The sequence below is a fragment of the Petaurus breviceps genome, unplaced genomic scaffold, assembly GCF_028583685.1.
Source record: "Petaurus breviceps papuanus isolate PSGF00001 unplaced genomic scaffold, PetGlider_PUasm1.0 140, whole genome shotgun sequence".
NCBI lineage: Eukaryota > Metazoa > Chordata > Mammalia > Diprotodontia > Petauridae > Petaurus > Petaurus breviceps.
The window spans coordinates 53,416,053-53,436,333 of record NW_027185698.1 but is presented as its reverse complement, the minus strand read 5'-3'; the positions used below and the strand labels follow the sequence as shown (position 1 = coordinate 53,436,333).

Sequence of the window (20,281 nt, the reverse complement as noted above, 5' to 3'; positions counted from 1 at the left end):
ACCCCCCTTGGCCTGGACCAACATTGGCCCTCCCAGTTAGTTGTATTTGTTGCTCCAAAGTTTTAAAAAAATGATCCTTCCCATGGAAGCTCATCTCAGCCCATTTCAAAGCCTGGAAACCATCTCTTTAAGACTTCACTCATGTAACCATTTCACTGTTGCTGGTCTGTAGTTTCCTGTGTTCTGTTGGGGTTTGGGATATCCCTAATCTATGGTTTCCTATAGTCCCTCTGAAGTTCCCTCTATGGGCTCTGTGTCTGAAAGAGCCCAAAGCATCAACTCAGACCCAAAGCCCAGACCAGGAGGGAATTGGACTGAATTGTTCAACAGAATGCCTGGTACAACTCAGATGTCATGATAGGCTCCACAGTCCTGGGAGTCTGACCATCCCGTTCTCTAAAGCTCTCTAAGTCATATTTGGGACTAGGAAAAGAGTAATGGTCCTTCTCCCTCCTCCAACTGACACAAATCAAGGTGATTTGCCTGTCAAGTATCATCCTCCAAAAAGATGCTTCAGGGATCAATCATTCATTCTCACTCTTCATGGCCACTACCACCCCCATCCCCCCCCTGCCCCACCCAGAGCGTATTTGTCAACTTGTTAGATGCCGCCAAATGAAGTCTGATTTATAAAGACTAGCCCTCCAGTCCAACCCATTTCCCTACTCCTTGCTCTATCTTCAGCCACACAAAGCCCCAAGCTACCTATGGCAGGATACTGTTTAATAATCTGACAATCAGCACGAGAGATCCTGGTCTGACTAATCAATTAGGATCCACTCCCAGTGGAGTACAGAGAATGAGTGAGCTCCAATGCCAAGGTCCTGAGAAAGGTATTGGGAGCTTGGCTTGAGATTTTAGGGGCTAAGAGGTGAATATGCTAGCCCTTACTTCCCAACCCTCTTTCCTAGAGTCCTAAAAAGATCATTTGGGTAGGGAGAGGGATCCATCCTCCAGAAAAGCTCCTTCTCTGCCAGGGGTTTTTCCTTTTGAGCCAGACCTAGCGGTTTGAATGTCCCAGTAAGAAGCAGGCTGTTGACATGGACCTGATTACCAGGATGCAGAGCTGCTGCTGCTGCTGGAACCTTAACTGAAACTGGGTCCAGGAGCAAGGATGCTGATTTCATATGTCCCATCTTCTCTTTGTGTTTCAGGCCAGAACCACATTCAAATAGCACATAAAGAGTAGGCATGGAAAAAATTCAATATTTGCTGGGCATTGGGAGCCTTCTGTTGTCAAGTTAAAGAACAAGAAGTGCTAGTTCTGCTTTAGGAATGATCTTGCATTCCTGCCATAACCTCCTTCTCATATCCCTGTTTGTCCCTTATACCTGGAGCAAAACTAGGAGCATGGGGAGTGGAGGTAGGAATGAGGTCCTGGGAATATTCCTTACATGGCAGAACCTTGGTTTCCCCAGTCTTTAGAAATGATCGTAACCTTGGGTCCCAGATCATCCTACTACAGGTCCCAGTTGGTTTGTGACTCTGGCTCAGAAAATCAGGTCAAGGATCTGGGTCCCTCTAAACCCAATAATTATTTCCACAAGTGGCAGAAAGTGAGAAGTAGGTGGAGATCTGGTCTTTGGAAACCCTGGGAAACAGAGTTTCATAAAGGAGTCAGGAAGACCAGGTTCAAATCCCTCCCCAGACACTTACTACCTGTGGGCAAGTCGCTTTGTGCCTCAGTTTCCTCATCTGTAAAATGATAGGTTCAAAGTTTCTTTCTAGCTCTAAATCTAGAATCTTGTGGTCCATGGGTTACCTAGGAAAGACAGCAGGAGGAGAGGAATGGAGTCCAGGAAAATATGTTAGGATCTGTTTCTGGTGGTGCTGGTTTGAAAGTTTCTACTCCATAAGGGATGGATTCATAAGAAAATTCATTCCTCAATGCATAGAAAAAAGAGGTCTATGTGTTATACACTGGGAGCTTATTGTATATTCCCAGAGGCTGTGGACCTCTGGAAGGAAACATCTACTCTCCCAATCTCTCTACCACCCCTTCTTCAATCCCCATATATTTCCAACAAGACTGGACCAACCAGCAGGGACAGGTCCAAAAATAACCACCTCTCCATTCTGTCCAGTCTCCCTCCCTTCCCTTTTGGGGAATCTAATAAGGCTACCTCCCTTGCTCATTAGTCCTTTCCATAAAGACCCTTGTAACTAAAATAAAGATGGAACCTTTATCTTAGGGCAGCTATTGTCAGGGACTGAGATTAGCTCTCAGGGCAAATCCTTTCCCCTTTCCCATTTCTGAAACCACACTTCTCATGCCACTCTAGGTGGGGGTAGTTTCTGGCCCTACAACAGAGGTCACCCCACAAGGACAGCAGATCCATGTAGAGGAAGCCAGTAGCCCAGTCCAGCCTGTCACAGAAGGCCTGGGAGGTAGCTTAGTTTTCAAGGCAGACACAAGCCAAGCCAAAGTCCATGGTATGCCATAGGGCAGGGGCATGTTTGTGTGTGCACATGTGTGTGCATGCACACTTGTGCACACACATGTTCGTGTGTGCACTCACACTGCCAAGAGGAGATACACTATATCTCAGAAATACCCCAAGCACAGTACCATGTGATGTCAGAGTTACCTTGGTAACTGGGTCTTTTTTGTTCAGAGTAAATAGGGGTGTGGAACCCATGTGAATTGTCAAGAAATGCACTGTAAGTGAAAAGCTTTAAGATCTTGTACAATAGATTTTTTTTAATTTCCAAAATTATAATGGGATTTTTTTGGATTTGCTTTATTAATAAATCTGATTGGTCCATTTCTATTTTGACTGACTGCCTCTTTGTAGTTATATGTGTGTACAGGAGGGAGTCCCTTCTGTGTGTATTGCCATGATATGTGCAAGGGAGGGGGTCCCTTCTGCGTGTACTTACATGATGTGTGCAAAGGAGGGGGTCCTTTCTCTGTGGCTTACATGATGTGTGCACGGAATGGTATCCCTTCTCTGTGCGAGGTTACAGAATAGCATCAATTACCTGGGGAAATTTTATTAATCACTTTTTCCCTCCTAATTTTTAAGAAAAAAAATACTAACTTCCCCTTTTCTCTTTTCCTTCTCCCAAAAGGGAGTTTCAGGCATGCAAACTTGGGGTAGTTTATTTTAATGTTTTCCTTCTGCCAAGCTTGGAGACTGAGATTTTTTTTCCCCAAAACAAACCATTCTTTCCAAACAAATAATTCTTTTGAGGACCAAAAATAATGGAGAACAAACAAAGAAAACCCACCCAGTGTTAATGGTGATTTGCCTGTTTCTTTCTGACTTTTGGTTGTAAAGTTGACTTTGAGTGGCAGGTATGACTGCTTTAGGCCTTTTGCCCACAGAACCAAAGCCAAGTACTGGGCCCTTTATAGCTGTTTTCACTGATCACCAAAGGTCCACCGTGTTTTGGTTGTAGTAGGTCCTTGGTAAGCTCCCAGCAGGAGTTTAGCCTGTCCAGAGGCAGGGACCTTAGCTATTTCTCTTTACCTTTTCCAACCTGAAAGTCTCCCTTTCTCCACAACTAGGTGCCTCTTTCAAAAATCAGAGTGGCTATCAAAGAGGTATCCAGGCTTGTAGTATACTCCAACATAAGAAATCAAGCACAATTAGTTCCCATTAACTCCTTGACCTAAGGCAAGGATTCCCCATCCCTGAGTCTTGAACCCTGAGCCTTCACTCTGGCCCTGGGTAAATGAGGCAGGCTGTGAAGAGCGGACTACATAGACATCCCTAGAAACACAGGTCTGAAATTCATCTTTCTCTTTCTCTCAAGTCCATTGGCGGCTGTTTTGTTTTCCACACCTACCATTCTGTGCTGACCTCACAAGCACCATTCACAAGAGGAGACACAGAAAATGGATTTATTTTCCCAAATTCATGTTCTGTTGTCACAACCTCGTTCATACATTATCCTTGTTCCTGTTCAAAGTATCCTGAGTGACAGAGGCCACTGGGAGGCATGGGCAGCCAGAGGAATAGAGTGGCAGAGGAAACTGGGTCTGTTTGGGTAGAAGAGTAGATGAAGTGACTGGTCTGATCTCTTCCTAGAAAGCAGACTGAGGGCCAGACCTAGTTTTGATAGGCTGAGAGGAGACTAAGCGATAAACCTGTTGTTTTGAGAAATACAGAAGGGAATGAATAACCCAATCTATCTGTATATATACAATATTTTGAGTGCAACTTGACTGGTATCTATAAAGGATTAAGTAGAATGACTGTGTAGTCCAGTCTAAAGAGGGAGGGGTTAGATGGAGTGATTAGCCTGGTCTCTATGGGAAGCCAGAGCTGTCTGAGTGATTAAATTGGTGTCTAGAGAGAGAAGACTGGGTTATCTCCTTAATCTCTTCATGGGGACACAGCTAATCAAATAACCAATCCAGTGTCTGTGTGTGATAGAATAGACTAAGTGATTTGCCCTTTAATCTGTGGGTAAGGATAGAAAATGAGGCAGGACTGGCCTGGTCTGTACTGGTGCTGTTGGTGGGGCAGTAGGGAGGGTACACTGAATCAGTGCCTTGTCTCTGTAGGGAGATACAGCAGCAATAGACACCTTTTTCTGGTGTCTAACACAACCCAAATGAATAGCTGGTCTAGTCCTGCTGATGGAAATGAATTAGGCTGAGTGGTCAGCCCCATCGTGATGGTTGGAAGGATTCAACAGAGACACCTCTTTGGTCTCCATGAGGATGCAGAATAGACACAGAGGAAGTGTGAAAGGAATGTTGGATTGGAATCCCAATGTTTGTATTTAGATCTTGGCTCTCCCACTTACTTACTGTGGGACTCTGTCATGTCCCTTTACCTTTCCTTCATCTATAAGTAAGGTGGTTGGACTAGATGTCTCTAATGTCCCTTCAGGCTACAAGTCTAGGATTTTATGCATGGCCAACTCTATCTCTATAAGGAGATGAAGGGGGCTGAGAGACCTCAGTTTCTTATACATATGGATAGAACAGACTGAGTTAATGATCTGGTTTTTATGGCAGGGTCAGAGTAGACTAAATAACTAACTAGTCAAGTCTCTAGACAAAGCCACTGGCTCAGTCTATAGGGGGAGAGGAAAGACTAGCAATTGGTTTGATCTTTCTAGACAGATCGAAAAGACTGCATTAACAACCTGGTCTCTATTAGGTGGAACCAATTGGATTGGTCTTTATGGGGAGACAGCACATTTGAAAACTGGTCTGATCTCTACAGGGGTCAAGGGGGTCAATCAGACTCAATAACTGATCCATTGTTGGACCAATGTTAAGGATAGAGAAGCCTGAATAACATGTACAGCCTCTGTGGGGGTATTGATCAAACCAAAGTGATAAGCTTGGCTTCTATGGAAGGATGGAGACTGAATGACCAGGATAATTCTTAGGACTGAGCAGCTCCACTGGTCTGTGTTTGGGGATGGAGCAAATTCAGTGACTTGACCTTATGCCTATGTGGGAATGAAGCATTGTGTGACCTGTTCTCTACAGAGGAAAGTAGCAGACTGAGTGACTAGCCTGGGTTCTATGAGGGGATGGCTTCAGAATTTGGAATTTGAGCCTGGAAAGCTCTGTTTTTCTTGGGTGGTGGATTTAAGCCCACCACTCCCCCCAATCCATTGTTTGTCTTTTTCCTTGAGATCTATGTCTGACAGCTGCCCCTGTAAGCCATTCATGTGTCCATTCTGTGCCATCTGCCCTATGCTGGACTCTGGCCTCAGCATTAGCTCTGCAGCCCACCGGCCCAATCACACTGCTCATCTTTTTGCAAACTTTGAGCACACCCTCACCCGGCCCTCTCTGTGGGCCAGGAGGTTGTTATTGCACAATAGAGTTGGTGCCTTTCCCGTCCCCCTTGTCCATCTCCTGTTTGGATTTTTGGAGGGGACAGGGATGACCTATGGTGCCTCGGACCACCATGCTCCCTTTGCAGCTATCTCCCTGACATACAGCCTTTCCTCCCTCCCACTAAATGGTTTTGAGTGTTTCAATAGCTTCTGCTTATATGTTTGAAGATTCCAAACTGAACGGGGAGGTGGCCAATGCCGCGCTGGCGAACGAAGACTGCCCCCACATAGACCAGGCCCTCACGCCCGATGAGGGCCTGCCCTTTACCCGCTCGGGCACCCGCGAGAGATACGGACCCTGCTTCCTCTTATCAACCGGGGAGTACCCGTGCCCGCCTGGTGGAGGAATGAGAAAGGGTATGTAGAGGAGGTCAAGTAGATGCTGGGCTAGGGGCCCGGTGCTCTGGGGAAGAGGACTGCCTGCCTGCCCCCTCACTGTAGAAGGGGAGGGGAGGGAGGAGGGAGAAGGGGAGTCTGGGTCCCTCTGGTGGGGCAGGGAGGGGCAGAGAAGGGGGTGGTAGAGACACCTCCAGGGAGGGATACAGGGAGGAGAGAGAGCCAACCTTATGTCTGCACTTGGATGCTTTGATTCATTTCTTTAACATGGAATACTAGAAGGAACTCCGTAACTCAGTCTCCATGCACAGCCATGCTAGCTGGCCACGTTGCAAAGGAAGGGGGAGAGAGAATATTTGGAGGAAACCTTGACTCGGTGCCATCTTCCAGAGGCATGCCAGAAAGGATCTGCATGGGGGCAAACCAGTTTTTTGCTGAGAGGCCTTGGGTCTTCCAAGCTGCTCTGACAGATGGCAAGAGAAGAAAAAGTGATTGGTCTACTGGGCTACTTTTCGCCTTCCTGGTCCAGCCCAGGAGGATTCCCATGGGCGAATCACAGGGTCTCACCCATCAAACAAATGCACTGGAAACTGAACTCCCCTGGCATTGAGGGAAAGCCTCGGCCAAGTCTAGCCTGGTTCAGAGGGCTCAGCAACAGCAGTCTCTCTGGGTCAGGGGGCCATGGCCACTTATTCCAGAAAAGGCCTCCTTGGTTCTAAATCTGTTTTCCCCCACCAAAACAAACAAACAAACAAATTTTAAAGGTGGGGACAGGAAAGGGAGATGACCTGAGGTCCTCTGTGTGTCCCACAGGCATCATGTTGCAGTTAGGAAGACAAGAACCCTTCATTTCCATGAACCACTGAAGCACCTGCAGATACAGTCTTGTAGGATGGGATGGAGGGCGGGGTGGAAGAACTTAGATCCAGTCCTGGGAACAGTGCTGCCCTTGGTAGGCCATCCATATGTGTTCCTGATTAAACAACGAAACACTCAGGAAGGGATCCGTGCCTTCTGCTATAGGTTCAGGAAAGTGGTCAGATATACCAGATGCCTCAAAGGTGGACAAGCTCCAGGGGGGAGGGCATAAGACCTGGCCATTCCTGGGCTCGGTGAGGCCCTACCCCCTCCAAGTGAGGAGTCTCTCCACTGAAGTTTTCTGCCTATAATCAGGCATCCAGTTTGACTGCCCTGGAGGATCCAGGTGCCTCTTCCCATGGCTTAAGCATGGCAGGAGCTGGGAAGTGGGACCGGTGGCACCAGGTGGCTTCTCATGTGGGCCACCAGTGGGAGCTACATTTGGTAAATGCTGGGAATGATACCCAGTACTTTGGGCTGAAGACTCCAAGGCACTGGCATGTGGTTGGTCCAGGGGAGGTGAGAAGAATGGGGGAGGGGCAGCCTCCCTCCTGTGGTGCTATATTGACTAGTTGTCCTTTGTATTGTCACTGATGTGCATGTCTGTAACAGCCTCCTAACTGGTGCATGCTCCCTGGGCTCTCCAATGCTGAGGGCAGGTGGGGGAGTATCCCTTGAGCAACAGCTTGGAGTAGTTTGGGATTATTTCCAGGTGCTCAAACATTCACTATGGCTAAACCAAAAATGAAAAACAGAGGGACAGCAGAAAGCCTTGAGGCAATCGGTAGCATCTCCGCAGAGACTTGGGGAAAAGCTCTCTGGACCCTTGCATTTTGGCCATGGGTGCAAGCGATCATCCTGCTTGATTCCCGCTGTTTTCTGAATTAGGAGAATGTCCCCATTCCTTGCCTCCTCCTGGTTCTGCCTCGATGGCCTTGGGAAGCCTGCTTCCAGTGAACCTCTTCCCAGCATGGCACTGCATGATGGAGTGAAGGCCTGCCCACCTGGCCTCTGCCAGCCCTTATTCTTAGCCCATTTCACTGTTGATCCAATGCTGTCCTTGGAGTCTAGTCTTCTCCTAAGGAAGGACACGCCCTGCCTTGAAGCCTCAGCAGCACAGGCAGCCAAAAGAAGAAAGCAGAGGGCCTAACTTTGGGGGCAACACCCTTTCATTTTTCCTGTCTAGCTCTCAGCTGATCCTGGGCTCCTAGCCCCTCCATCCTATATAGCACATTGGATCAGTAACTGAGAATGGTCTAAAATAAAAAGTTCAAGAAATAGTTTTTGCTGTCTCTTCAACCCTGGCTGTGCTGCACGTGACCAAGGGGACACTGGACTGGAAGATGCCACATTTTCTTGTAGCAGCTGGTGATCCCAGGAGCTCCTGGTGGCAGTAGGGAACAGATATCCCCCTAAAGTAGCACAGAGGTGGCCTGAACTGGAGGCTGCACAGTCCTGATGCCAAGGTCTCCTTGAATAGGGGATAGCACTAGGTAGCTGTTGTATGTTTGGTGATTGGTGACATCTGTCTGGCTGTCACAGATGGGGTGGGGAGGAAGAGTCAGCCTTCAGGTGACCATCCCCTAGCCCACAATGGTCTGCTGTCAGAGGTCAGGGGTCAGCTTTAGGGCAATGTTCATACATGCTGGTGATAGGAGACTTGTGTTTCTCAAGAAAATTCTGAGCCTTAGGAACCATAATGAAATTTGAACCTATGAACAGTATGAGAGAAACACAGGAATTTATCCTAAGGAGTAAGCATTGTTTAGAAAAATAGTAGGGAAGAGAGAGAGAGACAGAGAGACAGAGACAGAGAGGTGTCAGCTTGGTTGACTACATGGGAACGACCAAACAATCCAATTGGAGAGAATGATATCTGCCTCTGCATGTAATTATTCCACCTTCTCCCCTTTCTTCCCACTCCTTCTTCTCCTCCTCCCTTTTCTTCTTCCTCCTCCCTCCTCATCCTCTTTCCTTAACAACTAAGTAAGCAGCGACCCGGGAAAGCCAAGGGCAGGGAGAGAAGCTCAAGTGTTGATTGTATTCTTTACATGCAGATCTTTGCAAAGAAAGTCCTGTCATTGCTAAGTATATGTCAACAGAGGCAGTGAGAGTGACTTGACAAGGCCAGAGGACCGAGGACACTGGTGGCTAAAAAAAACATCTGGGTGGACCTGCAGCCCCTCCTCACCCTTGGACAGAGTCAATCCCGCCACGCAGGTTTGCAGGATGAGTCCGCGTGGTTTTGGGGGCCTTATTCTAGGATGGACATAGGCTTTCTCTGCAACCCAATGGTAACAAACTGTAGAAGATTTTTTTTCCTTTTCTTTTGATTTTTTTTTTTTTTTGCTTTTTGTTTTTTGTTTTTTTCGGGGGGGTTAAGGGGGAGGGAGGGTTTCCTTAGCATGACTTGCATGAAGTAACCAGAAAAACAGACAAACCACAAACCTACAATTGTATGACTCATGTAGAAGCAAAAAATCAGAAAGAAGTTTCTATATTTTTCTTTCAATGTTCTTTTACTTTTTACATACATTGTTGTAGCCAGACTGTGAAGTCTTCACAAACCTATATGGTTCTTTCTTCTTCTTCTCCTTCTTCTTCCTCTTTTTCTTCTTCATTTTTTGTTTTTGTTTTTGTTAGTTTGGTTTTTTGTTGGGGTTTTTTTTTTTTTTGGTACATAAGATACAGAGTAATGGTTTAAAAAAAAAAAAAGGCGATCGGCCTGTCATCGGTCATATTGACCATGCCTTCATAATTCATCTCTCCTACGGAAACCCACCAAGAACTTTGATCCAATTAGAATTGTGAGAATACACCACCTCCACCATCCTCCCTCTCTGTTTCCCTCCGCATGTGTGTGACCCATGGACCTCTCCCAGGACCATGATGACATATCATAGTCTTGACCAATTTCCCAGCTCTGGTTCTGTTGTATTCCATTGGTGTAGAGATCCAACGTGAGTGCCCTTCATGGCAAATTGTCCATAATGAGTAGAGTCTGGATTCTCCAAGTGTTACTTTGCCAACGGGACTCAGAGAACCCAAAAATCAGGAGACCACTCAAAGATCAGGAGACTACTGGGGAGAAACTTGCCTCCAGATTTATTAAAAGACAACCAGCATTGTATGCAGTTAGCATTTCACAGTAAAGATGCATGCCCCATGTTATGCAAAACAACTCTAGCATGAAATAAATTTTGTCTCATGGTTTCCGTGCCTGCTGTATAGTCTAAAGCAGATTTGTTTCTTGAAGAAATCAGAGGTTTGCAGAGACACACTTCTGAATCTTAAATAAATATAATATTTTCCCATTAGAAATAGGACAGTACCTTGACATTGGTCTGATTACAAAATTGGGGGGAGGGGAAAGAAATGATATTTTTGGAAAAAATGCTATAGTTTTTAAAAAAATGCAACATCTTGAGCTTTCATGAGCAGTGACCAGCATTTCCTGCAAAGACAGAAATGACCCTTTCTCTCAATATTCTCACCCCATCTCCTCAATAATAAAAAGTTGACTTTTGAGTTGATTCACTGAATTGGGTTTTTCTTACCTTCTGAAAATCTCAAACTTTTACCTTCACACACATTCTCAATCAAGCAGCAACACCTCCAGGGCCAGCACTATTGGTCACTCAGGGCCCCAAAGCTCACCAATCATAAATTGTGGCAGGTGGGTTGGTGCTCTCAGTATCAAGTTGGGGGAACATCCTCGTAGTCTTAGCGGCTTGGTCTTTGGCTTCCATAGTACTAGTTAGTGGTCCCATATAGTGGGTGAGGAGAATCTCACCTCTGGAGGAGAAGCTCCTTCCAGGAATGCCTCCTCAATTCTGTAGGGCAGGATGGACTTAACTCTTTCTAGATGCGGTGCTCAGGAAGGATGAGATGCAGGCAGTTGCAAGGCAATTCTGAAGAGTAAAGAAGACTGGAGAGGATTGGACCCATAATCCTCACAGAGCCTACTGCTCCCCAATAGTGTTTCCATCTCCTATGGGGTAGATGACAGGTGGGGAATCTGTGACCTCAAGGCCACATGTGGCCCTCTAGGTTCTCAAGTGTGGTCCTTTGAGTGAATAGAAACACCCTCAATAAAGGGATTTGTTCTGTAAAACTTGGACTCAGTCAAAAGGCTGCACCCAAGGACCTAGAAGGCTACATGTAACCTCGAGGCCACAGGTTCCCCACCCCTGGGGAGATTTTTACTCTGAACCCTGCAACACCCTTCTTTGTGTTTACATAATGCCCACACCATTTCCCTTTCTTGCCCCCCTCCACTATCCCCTAGTTAAGGCACCATAAGGAAGCTGCTAAACAATTCCTACATACATAGCTCTGGGATTATAGTATCAAAAATCTACAGCTGAAAAGGACCTTCAAGACCATCCAGTCCAACCCCTTCCCCCATTTTACAGACTGGAAAACAGACCTAGGGTAGAAATTACTTGCCAAGGTCACACAGGTTGTAAATGACAAGAGACAAGCTTCGAACCTAGATCTCACTCCAAAGCCAGTGTTCTTTCAGCTACACAGTACTTTAGCCCTTACCTACCTGGGTTCACACAAAGAAAAAAAAACAACTTGAGGGGAGGGGATACCAGCCCTTCTTAGAACTAGAGAGTAGGGAAATTCGGACTCCATTATTTTACAGGTAGAGAAACTGAGGTCTAGAAAAGAAAGCCACACGAGCAAGGTTATGATCTACTCCAACTTCATCATTTACAGAAGAAGAAATAGAGGTAGAGAAGATGAAGGGTCATGGACAAAATCACCAAGCCAGTCATTGATAGAACTAAGACTAGAGCCCAGGTCCCTCCTTCTTTTGTTTGGCTGTCTTTCCTCTATATCTATACTGCCTCTGAGGGTGAGCAAGGGACCTCCCCAGGACTCACGAATTTCCAGAGGAGTGAATAACCTTTGACCACTCTGGCATTTGCAGTAACTGTCCTATGTCCTGTCATACCTCATGAACAGATCAATTAAGGAAGATTGAGAAAGTGATCCATGACCTGATATGATAATCCAGATTTACCAACCAGACATACCCTGTTATATATGGGTATACACCCATACATATCTGGATGTAGCCATCCTTTGATGGTGGGGAGGGGGTGTATATGGGATATTCCTCCTTTATGATAGTAATAATCTCTTACTTGGGGTTTAACACACAAGGGAATACTTTTACCTCCATTATCTTCTTCAATCTTCATAACTGCTATGTTAGATAGGCAAATCTGGAATCATTCTCACCACTTCATAAATTTCAAAAAATAAAAACCATTCCCAACAAATGAGTTTCAGAATTGGATTTAATTCGCCAAAATTAAGTTGACACAAAATGTTCCCAGAACCCAGTTGTTACATATATTGAGGTTTGGCCAGGCTCCACCCTCAACTAAAGATTGTGACCAGCAAGTGGGCCACTGTTTGGTTCCCAGATTCAGTTTGAAAGTGGATGGCAGGACTTAGAGAGATGGGTAGAATATTAACTTATTTTTAAACTTTAACATGTGAGGTGTCAGATCTATGAATGTGAGTTTGCTAACATGAAGGGATTCCCCCTAGTTGATGCTGCTGCTTGTATAGGAGGTCTTAAAAGTTTTGAATGTCCACTCATTTATTTCCCTGGCTCTAAGCTCTGGACCAGCTAACTCCCTATTCATCACACCACAGAAATTGATTTGATATATAGCTAGACATTGTCCTCTGCCTTGTGATTAAGACTGATCTCTGGATGTAACACATCCCATTCCCTCTTCTCCTTTGTTGAGTCTCAGAGAAGAAAGATAGAGAACACATGGGTGGTTGCCCATCTTTCTGGGGACCAGGACTGACATCAGTTAGGGGATATTTCCTGGGCTTTTGGACTTCTTCTTTACCAAAGGAACTTAAGTACCTTTTAGGAGGGGCCAGGAGTAAAAAGAATGCTTTGGAGAATTAGGACCAGACAGGGTCCCTTCCCACTGTATAGGGCTCCTGGACCCGTATTCAGAGTCTCTATTAAAAACTACACCATCTGAGGGTGACCATGCTGACTGACATGCCTGAACACACACACATACACACACACACACACAACAACAACAACAATGGCATTAAGTCACACTCTGGGGATTTTAAAAGTGGAGCATCATTCTGACTTGGGGGCATGGGATAGAAGGAGGAAGGTTCAGGGGTCCCCAGGACTGCTTTATGACAAGGTCCTTCCATCACTTCAGAAATTAACCTGTTGCTAGAATTCAAGATAGATTTTCTTTATATTGTACCTGATATTGTGTGTAACAGGCCAATCTTCTCTACATCTGCTAACACAAAGGAAGAAAGGGAGAAGGGGAAAGGGAGGCAGGCTGGCTGTACTTGATGGACCTTGGGTCTGTGGAAGACACTCCCATTCCCCTCAGAGTGATGAGTCTGCAGTCCAACTCACAGCTTGTATTGGCAACTCAGAGTGGCCAGAATTTATCATCTGGGTCACCATTTTGAATCCCTAATTGACCCATACCTAGAAAGGATGAGTTAACTATAAGCTCTAGAACATTGTTATATGGAACTGGGGAATGACACTAGCAGGTGACATCCATTTAGTTTCAACAAGTGCCTTATCCACCTTGAAGTATCAAATAAAAATGTGTCATTAATCATTTTGCATCTGTTATTTCCTCGGATCTTCAGGATAACTCTGTCAGGTAGGTTGTACAAGGATAATTGATCCCATCTTACAAGTGAGGAAAGTGAGGCTCAGAAAGTGAAATGACTTTCCCTTGGTCACACAGATAGTAAGGGGTCAAGCTAGGGCTTGCACCCAGGCCCTCAGACTCCAGTCCCAGCACCCCACCCCACAATAGTAATGCCATTTCCCATCAGTCACTGGAGAGCTCCAGAAAGGCAGGAGCCAGAAAGAAAAGGAGACAATGAAATTCCTCTACATGACCTGGAAGGGAAATCGGGAAGGTTAAAGATGGTTAAAGATGAGGGAGTCTGAGACTGACCTGAGTCATTCAGCAAGGGCTTCCTGAGTTCTTTCTATATATCTATGGAGATCATGAATGGAGATGATACACAGAATCACAGATTTAGGGCTGGAAGGGACCTCAGAGAACATTTGACCAACACCTTCATTTTATGGAAGGGAAATTGGGCAACTTGTCCAAGATCACACAGGTACACAGGTCTTCACATTAAAGAATTTGTAAGCATTCAAGGTGCATCCAACCTAGGAAAGAATGCAAGATACATACATGACACCACTGAAAAGCTATATGGGACAGAATAAAATGATGAAGAACAGACTCTAGGCTTCTAATAATAATCTAATATAATCTAATAATAATAATAATAGTAGTAGCTCACTTTTACTTGAACCTTTAAGATTTATAAAGTATTCAACATATATGATCTTATTTGTTCCCCACAGCAGCCCTGTGAGGTAGATGATATTATTATACCCATTTTTTTTCAGATGATAAAATGAAGAAAAGTGAGTTACCCAGGGTCACAAAGCTAGTAGTGATCTAAGAGGGGGTCCTCCTAATTCCAAGTCTAGTGCTCTAAAAAAAAAAACAGGAGATCAAGGAGGCTTGGGGTGGTCATGGAAAGCTTCATAGAATAGATGACCCTCAAGGGATGGGTGGTATTAGAGGCTCTGACATTTTTTAGTGACTCCCAATGCTGTCGTGAAATGGCCAGGTCCTCTGCAATTGGGCAAAAGTTGAATCAATCCCTGAATCACTACAGAGGCAGGGAACCAAACAACAGGCATTTGGGGGAAGCTTCACTGTATTCAACATGGTTTTAAACACAATGAAAGATACACAGATTAATTCTTTTCAGTACTTTAATGGTTGATTTGTTCCTCCAGTTTGCCCCCACAATGCCCTGTTCCCCTAATCCTTGTCATTGATAATGACTGATAGGCAGGAATCTCTTTATCCTTGCTACCTCCTCACATACCATCTTCTCTATATTGCTTAGCCCTAGATGTCCTGATCTCTATCTTCCCCTTCTCATCACTTCCACTGGTTCTGTGGAATTAATCCTCATACTATTAGAAACCAACTCTCCTTCATCCTTAATCTCTTCCTCATCTGCTTCTTTAACTAAAACCTGGTTTTCCTAAGGCCATCATAGCCTTCACTGCTCCCTCCTATGCTAGCTGATCCTTCTTTCATGTCTCTTGATACACAGAGCCAGAAGATGGGGTTAGCCTTTTCCTTTCATCTTCCATTGCCTTTTCAGACTTTTATTCTGCTTCTATCATTCAATGATGTTGCCTCCTTTGAAGTTCATGACAACTGATTCTATCACTCTCTCGACATATGTCACAATCATGTATGAATGACCAAGACACTCCTACTTTCCTCAATGACTTCAATACGTGGCTTACAGTGACCCTCTCCAACTCATCCCCTAGCATCATGCTCAATGACTTTAATATTCATGGGGAAGAGAGTCTTCTAACACCTGACCTCATAGCCCCTTGGTCTCCTCAATGCATGAGTTCCATTACCACTCTATTTCAGTTAGCCACTGAAATGATCATATTCATAGATGTCTTCGCTCCATCTCCAAGATTCAAAACTCTGACATTTCCTTCACTGGGCTCAATCTTCTGCCTTTAGAACTCTGCCCCACTCAAATCTGCTCTTCACCCTCATCATGTCCTCCAATCTGGATCCCTCCCCCATTTTCCCCCACCCCAATATCCCTATTCTATTTACTTCCCCTCTTCAGGGTCTTGACTCTATGATGAGCCACTTGAATAATGCTAAACCTCCAACTCCATATTACTCCCCACCATCTATCTTCTCTACTATTTAGTCCCAAACCATCAAGTGATAATGTAGGAAATCATAAATCCACATAAACCAAATTCTTCAGTAAATCCATGCTATCCAATCTCAAATGGTCCCTCACCACTACATGGCAATTCTCTTCTTCATCTCTGGTTTTCTTCCTATCACAGTCTCCACAGCAAATATCCCTAACTTTCTCCACTCTCCTCAAACCCTTAACTTCATCCTCTACCCTATAAAAGATAATTAATCTTCTAGTTTACTGAAAGCTTCTAAGCCATTCAGTTTATATTCCCTTAATTTTCCTTCCCTACACTTCAAACTGTCTTCACCTATCCTTTCTTCCTTCCCTCAGAAGATGAAATGATCCAATTTTAACACCTTTATTTGCACCCTTAAGTTCCTATTCTTCCTTTCTCTTCTGAGTTTTTATCCCTTCAACTGTTCCCACCTCCTTTCACCTTCAAGTTTTCTTTTCTACTCCTTTCTTTTCCTTTCTGCTTCCGGTATCCTCTATTTCAAAATTTCCTGTCATCTTCTTATCCCTCTTGTTTTGTGCTAAATTTCTAGAAAAAGTAATGTTTTTTCTAATTTCCCTATTTACTCACTGTTCCTTCTGTACTTAGCCACCAGAGTTTTCCCAAAGTCAGGAATGATTTCCTTAACACCAAATCCAAAGCCCCTTTGTGTCACCCTCTCACCAAGGCTTATTTTCCTTGACATTTTGACAATATCTGCCACAACTGAAGATAGAATTGCCAAACTGTCAACATTTGTCTGGGTAGCATTTTATCACATAGATCAGTTAATTTTTATTGTGTATCAATTTATGGCTATTTTTTGTTTGTTTTTCACTTTGGTAACTAGCTAACTAAGTAGTAGTAACTAAGCTTTTGGTAACTAAGCTCTACCTTCTCCAAAATATCCATTTTCTTGATATTTTTCCTCCATTAGATTTCATTACAATTGACTTTCTTCTTCCATCTTTGACTGATTGGAAGGCTCCTCTTTCTCCTTCTGCCCGATAAACACAGCTATTCCCAGTGTCCCTTGCTCAGTTCTCTTTTTATCTTTTTCTATATCCTCTTCCTTGGTGGTCTTATTCACTTCCAAGGCTTCAATGATCACTTCTATGTAGATGATTTCTAAAATATATTATCTCCCACCCTGACCCATTGCATGATCTCTAGTCATTTATCCTATAGTACTATCCCCAAATATCCTGCCAATTATCTCAAACTCAACATATATCAAACTGAACTTGCAATCTTTTCCCAAACACTTGCCCTTCCAGCTTCCTTATATCTGTTAGTGACAACATCAACCTCCCAGTCAACCTGGCTTGAAACTTTAGAATTATTATTCTTGGTTTTTCAACTCTCCTTTCACCTTCCAATAAGTTGCCTATTTCTATCATTTTTATTTTAACAGTATCTCTTGAATCCATCCCTTCTTCACTAGCACCAGTGCAAGCCCACTTACCTCTTGCCTGGTCTACTAGGCTCTAGCCTTCTAACTTATCTCTCTGCCTCTAAGCTCTACCCTCTGTCTCTAAGCTCCATCCTCTCTAACCCTTTGCTCTAGTCTCCACCCTATCCAATATGTTTTACTCTCTGATAGAGTAATCTTTATAAGGTACTTGCCAAACTGCAATTTCCCTGCTCAAAAGCCATCAAAGGCTCTCCATCCTTTACTAAATAAAAGGTAAATTCCTAGTATTTAAGGTCCTCCACAATCTGACTCCAACCTATCTTTCCTGTTTACATTCTACATTTATACTCTGCACTCCATGCTCTATCCAAACTGAACTACTAATTACTCCCCAAATTCTAACTTGTCCTGGTTTCTCCATGCAGGGTGGCCGTCATGACAGGAATGGCCTTACCACACATCCCTCCCTCCTACCACAATCCTTCTCCTTCCAGGCCTAACTGGGGTGTTAATTGCTTTGTGAAGCCTTAGATCACACTTGGGCCATATATTACAGTATAGTTATTTAAGTATTTCTTCCTTCAAGCACCTTCAATTAATTCAACATTTTAGAGCCTTGGAAAGAGTATTTGCTCTGGAATCAAAGGACCTGGATTCAAATCCCACCTTTGATGATTACCACCTGTGTGATCTTGGGCAAGTCATTTAATCTCTGCTAAAATAAGTTTCCTAAAAAAAGGATTTTGATTCTATGATGTATTAAGTCCTTGCCATGGGCCAGACACTGTGCTTAGATGAGAATACAAAAATAAATATGAAACAATCCTTGACCTCAGGAAAATTACATTCTACTTGCCACTTTCAGCCCTAGTGCCAAGCACAATGTCTTGACCATTGCAGGTCCTTAATTAATGTTTGTGGAATTGAAGTTTAGCTATGATCTTATGCTATCACCCAAGTAGAAGGAAAGATGCATCAGAAAAGTGGCAAACATGGAAGATCCTAATTCAAAACTGAGACTTCAATATTATGCCATCCAGTTTCAGTGAGTTCTTTTGGACACAGACCTTCCCAAAGAGAATTAGACCAACACTGATGTAAGACCTTGGACATCGAACAGAGCTTTGCCTGTAAATCCTCATAACTCCAAGGGAACTATGCTTTGGACTGGAGAGTGATGCCCCCAATTAGCTCCTGACATAGGAACCACCCAGCAATGGGTAGATACTCTTCTCCAAATATAATTGTGTGTGCCTGTGCACCCATGAGAGTGTGTGAGCTTGGCTGCAAGGATAGGTCACCTGAGCTAAGTCTTGAAGGAACATCAGGATTTGAAGAGGATGGCTTGCATGGGTTTAAGAAAACAGAAGGCTGAATGCTGAACATGTGGATTTGTGCTAGTCCAGTTTTGCAGAGCCATAGAATGGCCAAAATGGAGTTATGTAATAGAGCCTTGGTTATAACCAGATTGCAGGTGGCCTTGTACAATAAGCTAATACATTTTCTTTGATAGGCAGTGTGAAGCTATTTAAGACTTTGGGCATAGGGGAATAACATGGGCAAATCTATGTCTTAGAAAGTACATTTTGATGGATTTGGGAGGATAGATTAGAAAGGGGATTGACTAGAGGTAGGAAGACCAATGAAGAGGTAGTCACAATAGTCTAGCCAAAAAGTGATAGAAGGTCTAAAGTAGGGTGGTGATCAGAGGAGTCAATCAATCAATTAATTAAGTGCCTACAACATGTCAGGCATTGTGTTAAATGCTAGAGATATAAAGAAAGGCAATATGTGTGGAAAGAAAGGAACAAATGAGAAATTATAGTGGTAGAATCTCTAGGATCTGACTATCAGTTGGATTTGGGTGCAGGCTTGAGGAAGAAGGAAGAATCAAAGATGAGTTTAAGGTTATAAACCTGGGTGACTTGAAGGATAATGATATCCCAGAATGAAATAGAGAGCTTTGGAGGAGAGAAGAATTTAGGATGGAGGGTGATGAATTCTATTTTGAACATGTTGACTTTAACAGAGAAGGAAACTGAGACTCAGAGAGGGACAGAGAGACTAGCTCAAGGTTATAGAACTAGTTTGTGCCAGGGCTGAAGCTGTAACCCTGAATACTGCTATACCTGGAAGTGGGATATCACATAGCCTTTACACCCATGGTTGGAGCCACTACAGAGGAAGGGGATGACCAAGTTGCAGGCTCCATTTTAAATACCCAGAGGCAAAAGCAAGCCAAGCAGCTGGAGCCTTCTGGTTGAGATAACACTATTTGGGTTCAGGTCCTCCAAGCCCTGATAATCTCTGGACAGAAAAAGAATCCACACTTATGACAGAATTATTGGGGATTCTGCTGAGGGCTTTCTGCTTTCAGTTTTTCTGGCTCCATCTAAAAAGTTGATGGGGAAGAGGGCTCTTCTTGGACTGTGCTCTCATCAATGATCTGTTTTTCAAAAGTGAGTCACCAGTAGCAGCATCTACAACCAGACATTTGGAAGGTACAGACTACTTTACCAACCCATGGTATGTACCACATAAATATGGAAAATCATAGATACACAGAGTACTTAAAGAATCCAGTCTTGCCTAGCATAAGGGAAATCTTACCATTAATTAGATCAACATTTTTTTTTCACTAGGACCATAAACTTGTTTTTTAAAAACATATATTTTGATAACTGTATTTCAATATAATAAATTTCTTTTGTAATCCTATGTATTTTATTCTCATGCACTAAAAATTCCATGATCAATGGGAAGGCTTCCCAATGGAGGCTGGGAGAAAGAAGATGGAACCCTAATCCTTGTTCTCCAATCTGTATGCATTATAAACTTGTTACCTTTCAGAAGTTGTTAAGGGTGCCTCTTTTTTCTCATTCTCATTTGCTGGAGAGTGAAGTTTCTTGAATATTCAATAATTGCCTTTTCCCTGTTTCTCATCCAACTGGTCAAATGGGCAGTCCTTCCTAAATACTTACCCATTTTTACCTGCTGTGTCCCAATAACCAAGCCCACTCCTTTTGTTACACATATTTTCAGGGACAAAA

General features: G+C 43.9%; 1 protein-coding gene across 1 annotated transcript in view; it reads left to right on the top strand.

Moving 5' to 3' along the window:
* Window positions 1-10,538, top strand: part of KCNC1 (potassium voltage-gated channel subfamily C member 1) — a 76,704-nt gene extending 66,166 nt beyond the window's left edge. Inside the window, exons 3-4 of the mRNA XM_069073153.1 lie at window positions 5,980-6,168; window positions 9,063-10,538. Of these exons, the coding sequence (XP_068929254.1) occupies window positions 5,980-6,168; window positions 9,063-9,127 (254 nt within the window). The 3' untranslated portion in view covers window positions 9,128-10,538. The remainder of the gene's footprint in view (window positions 1-5,979; window positions 6,169-9,062) is intronic.
* The last annotated feature ends 9,743 nt before the right edge of the window (window positions 10,539-20,281 follow it).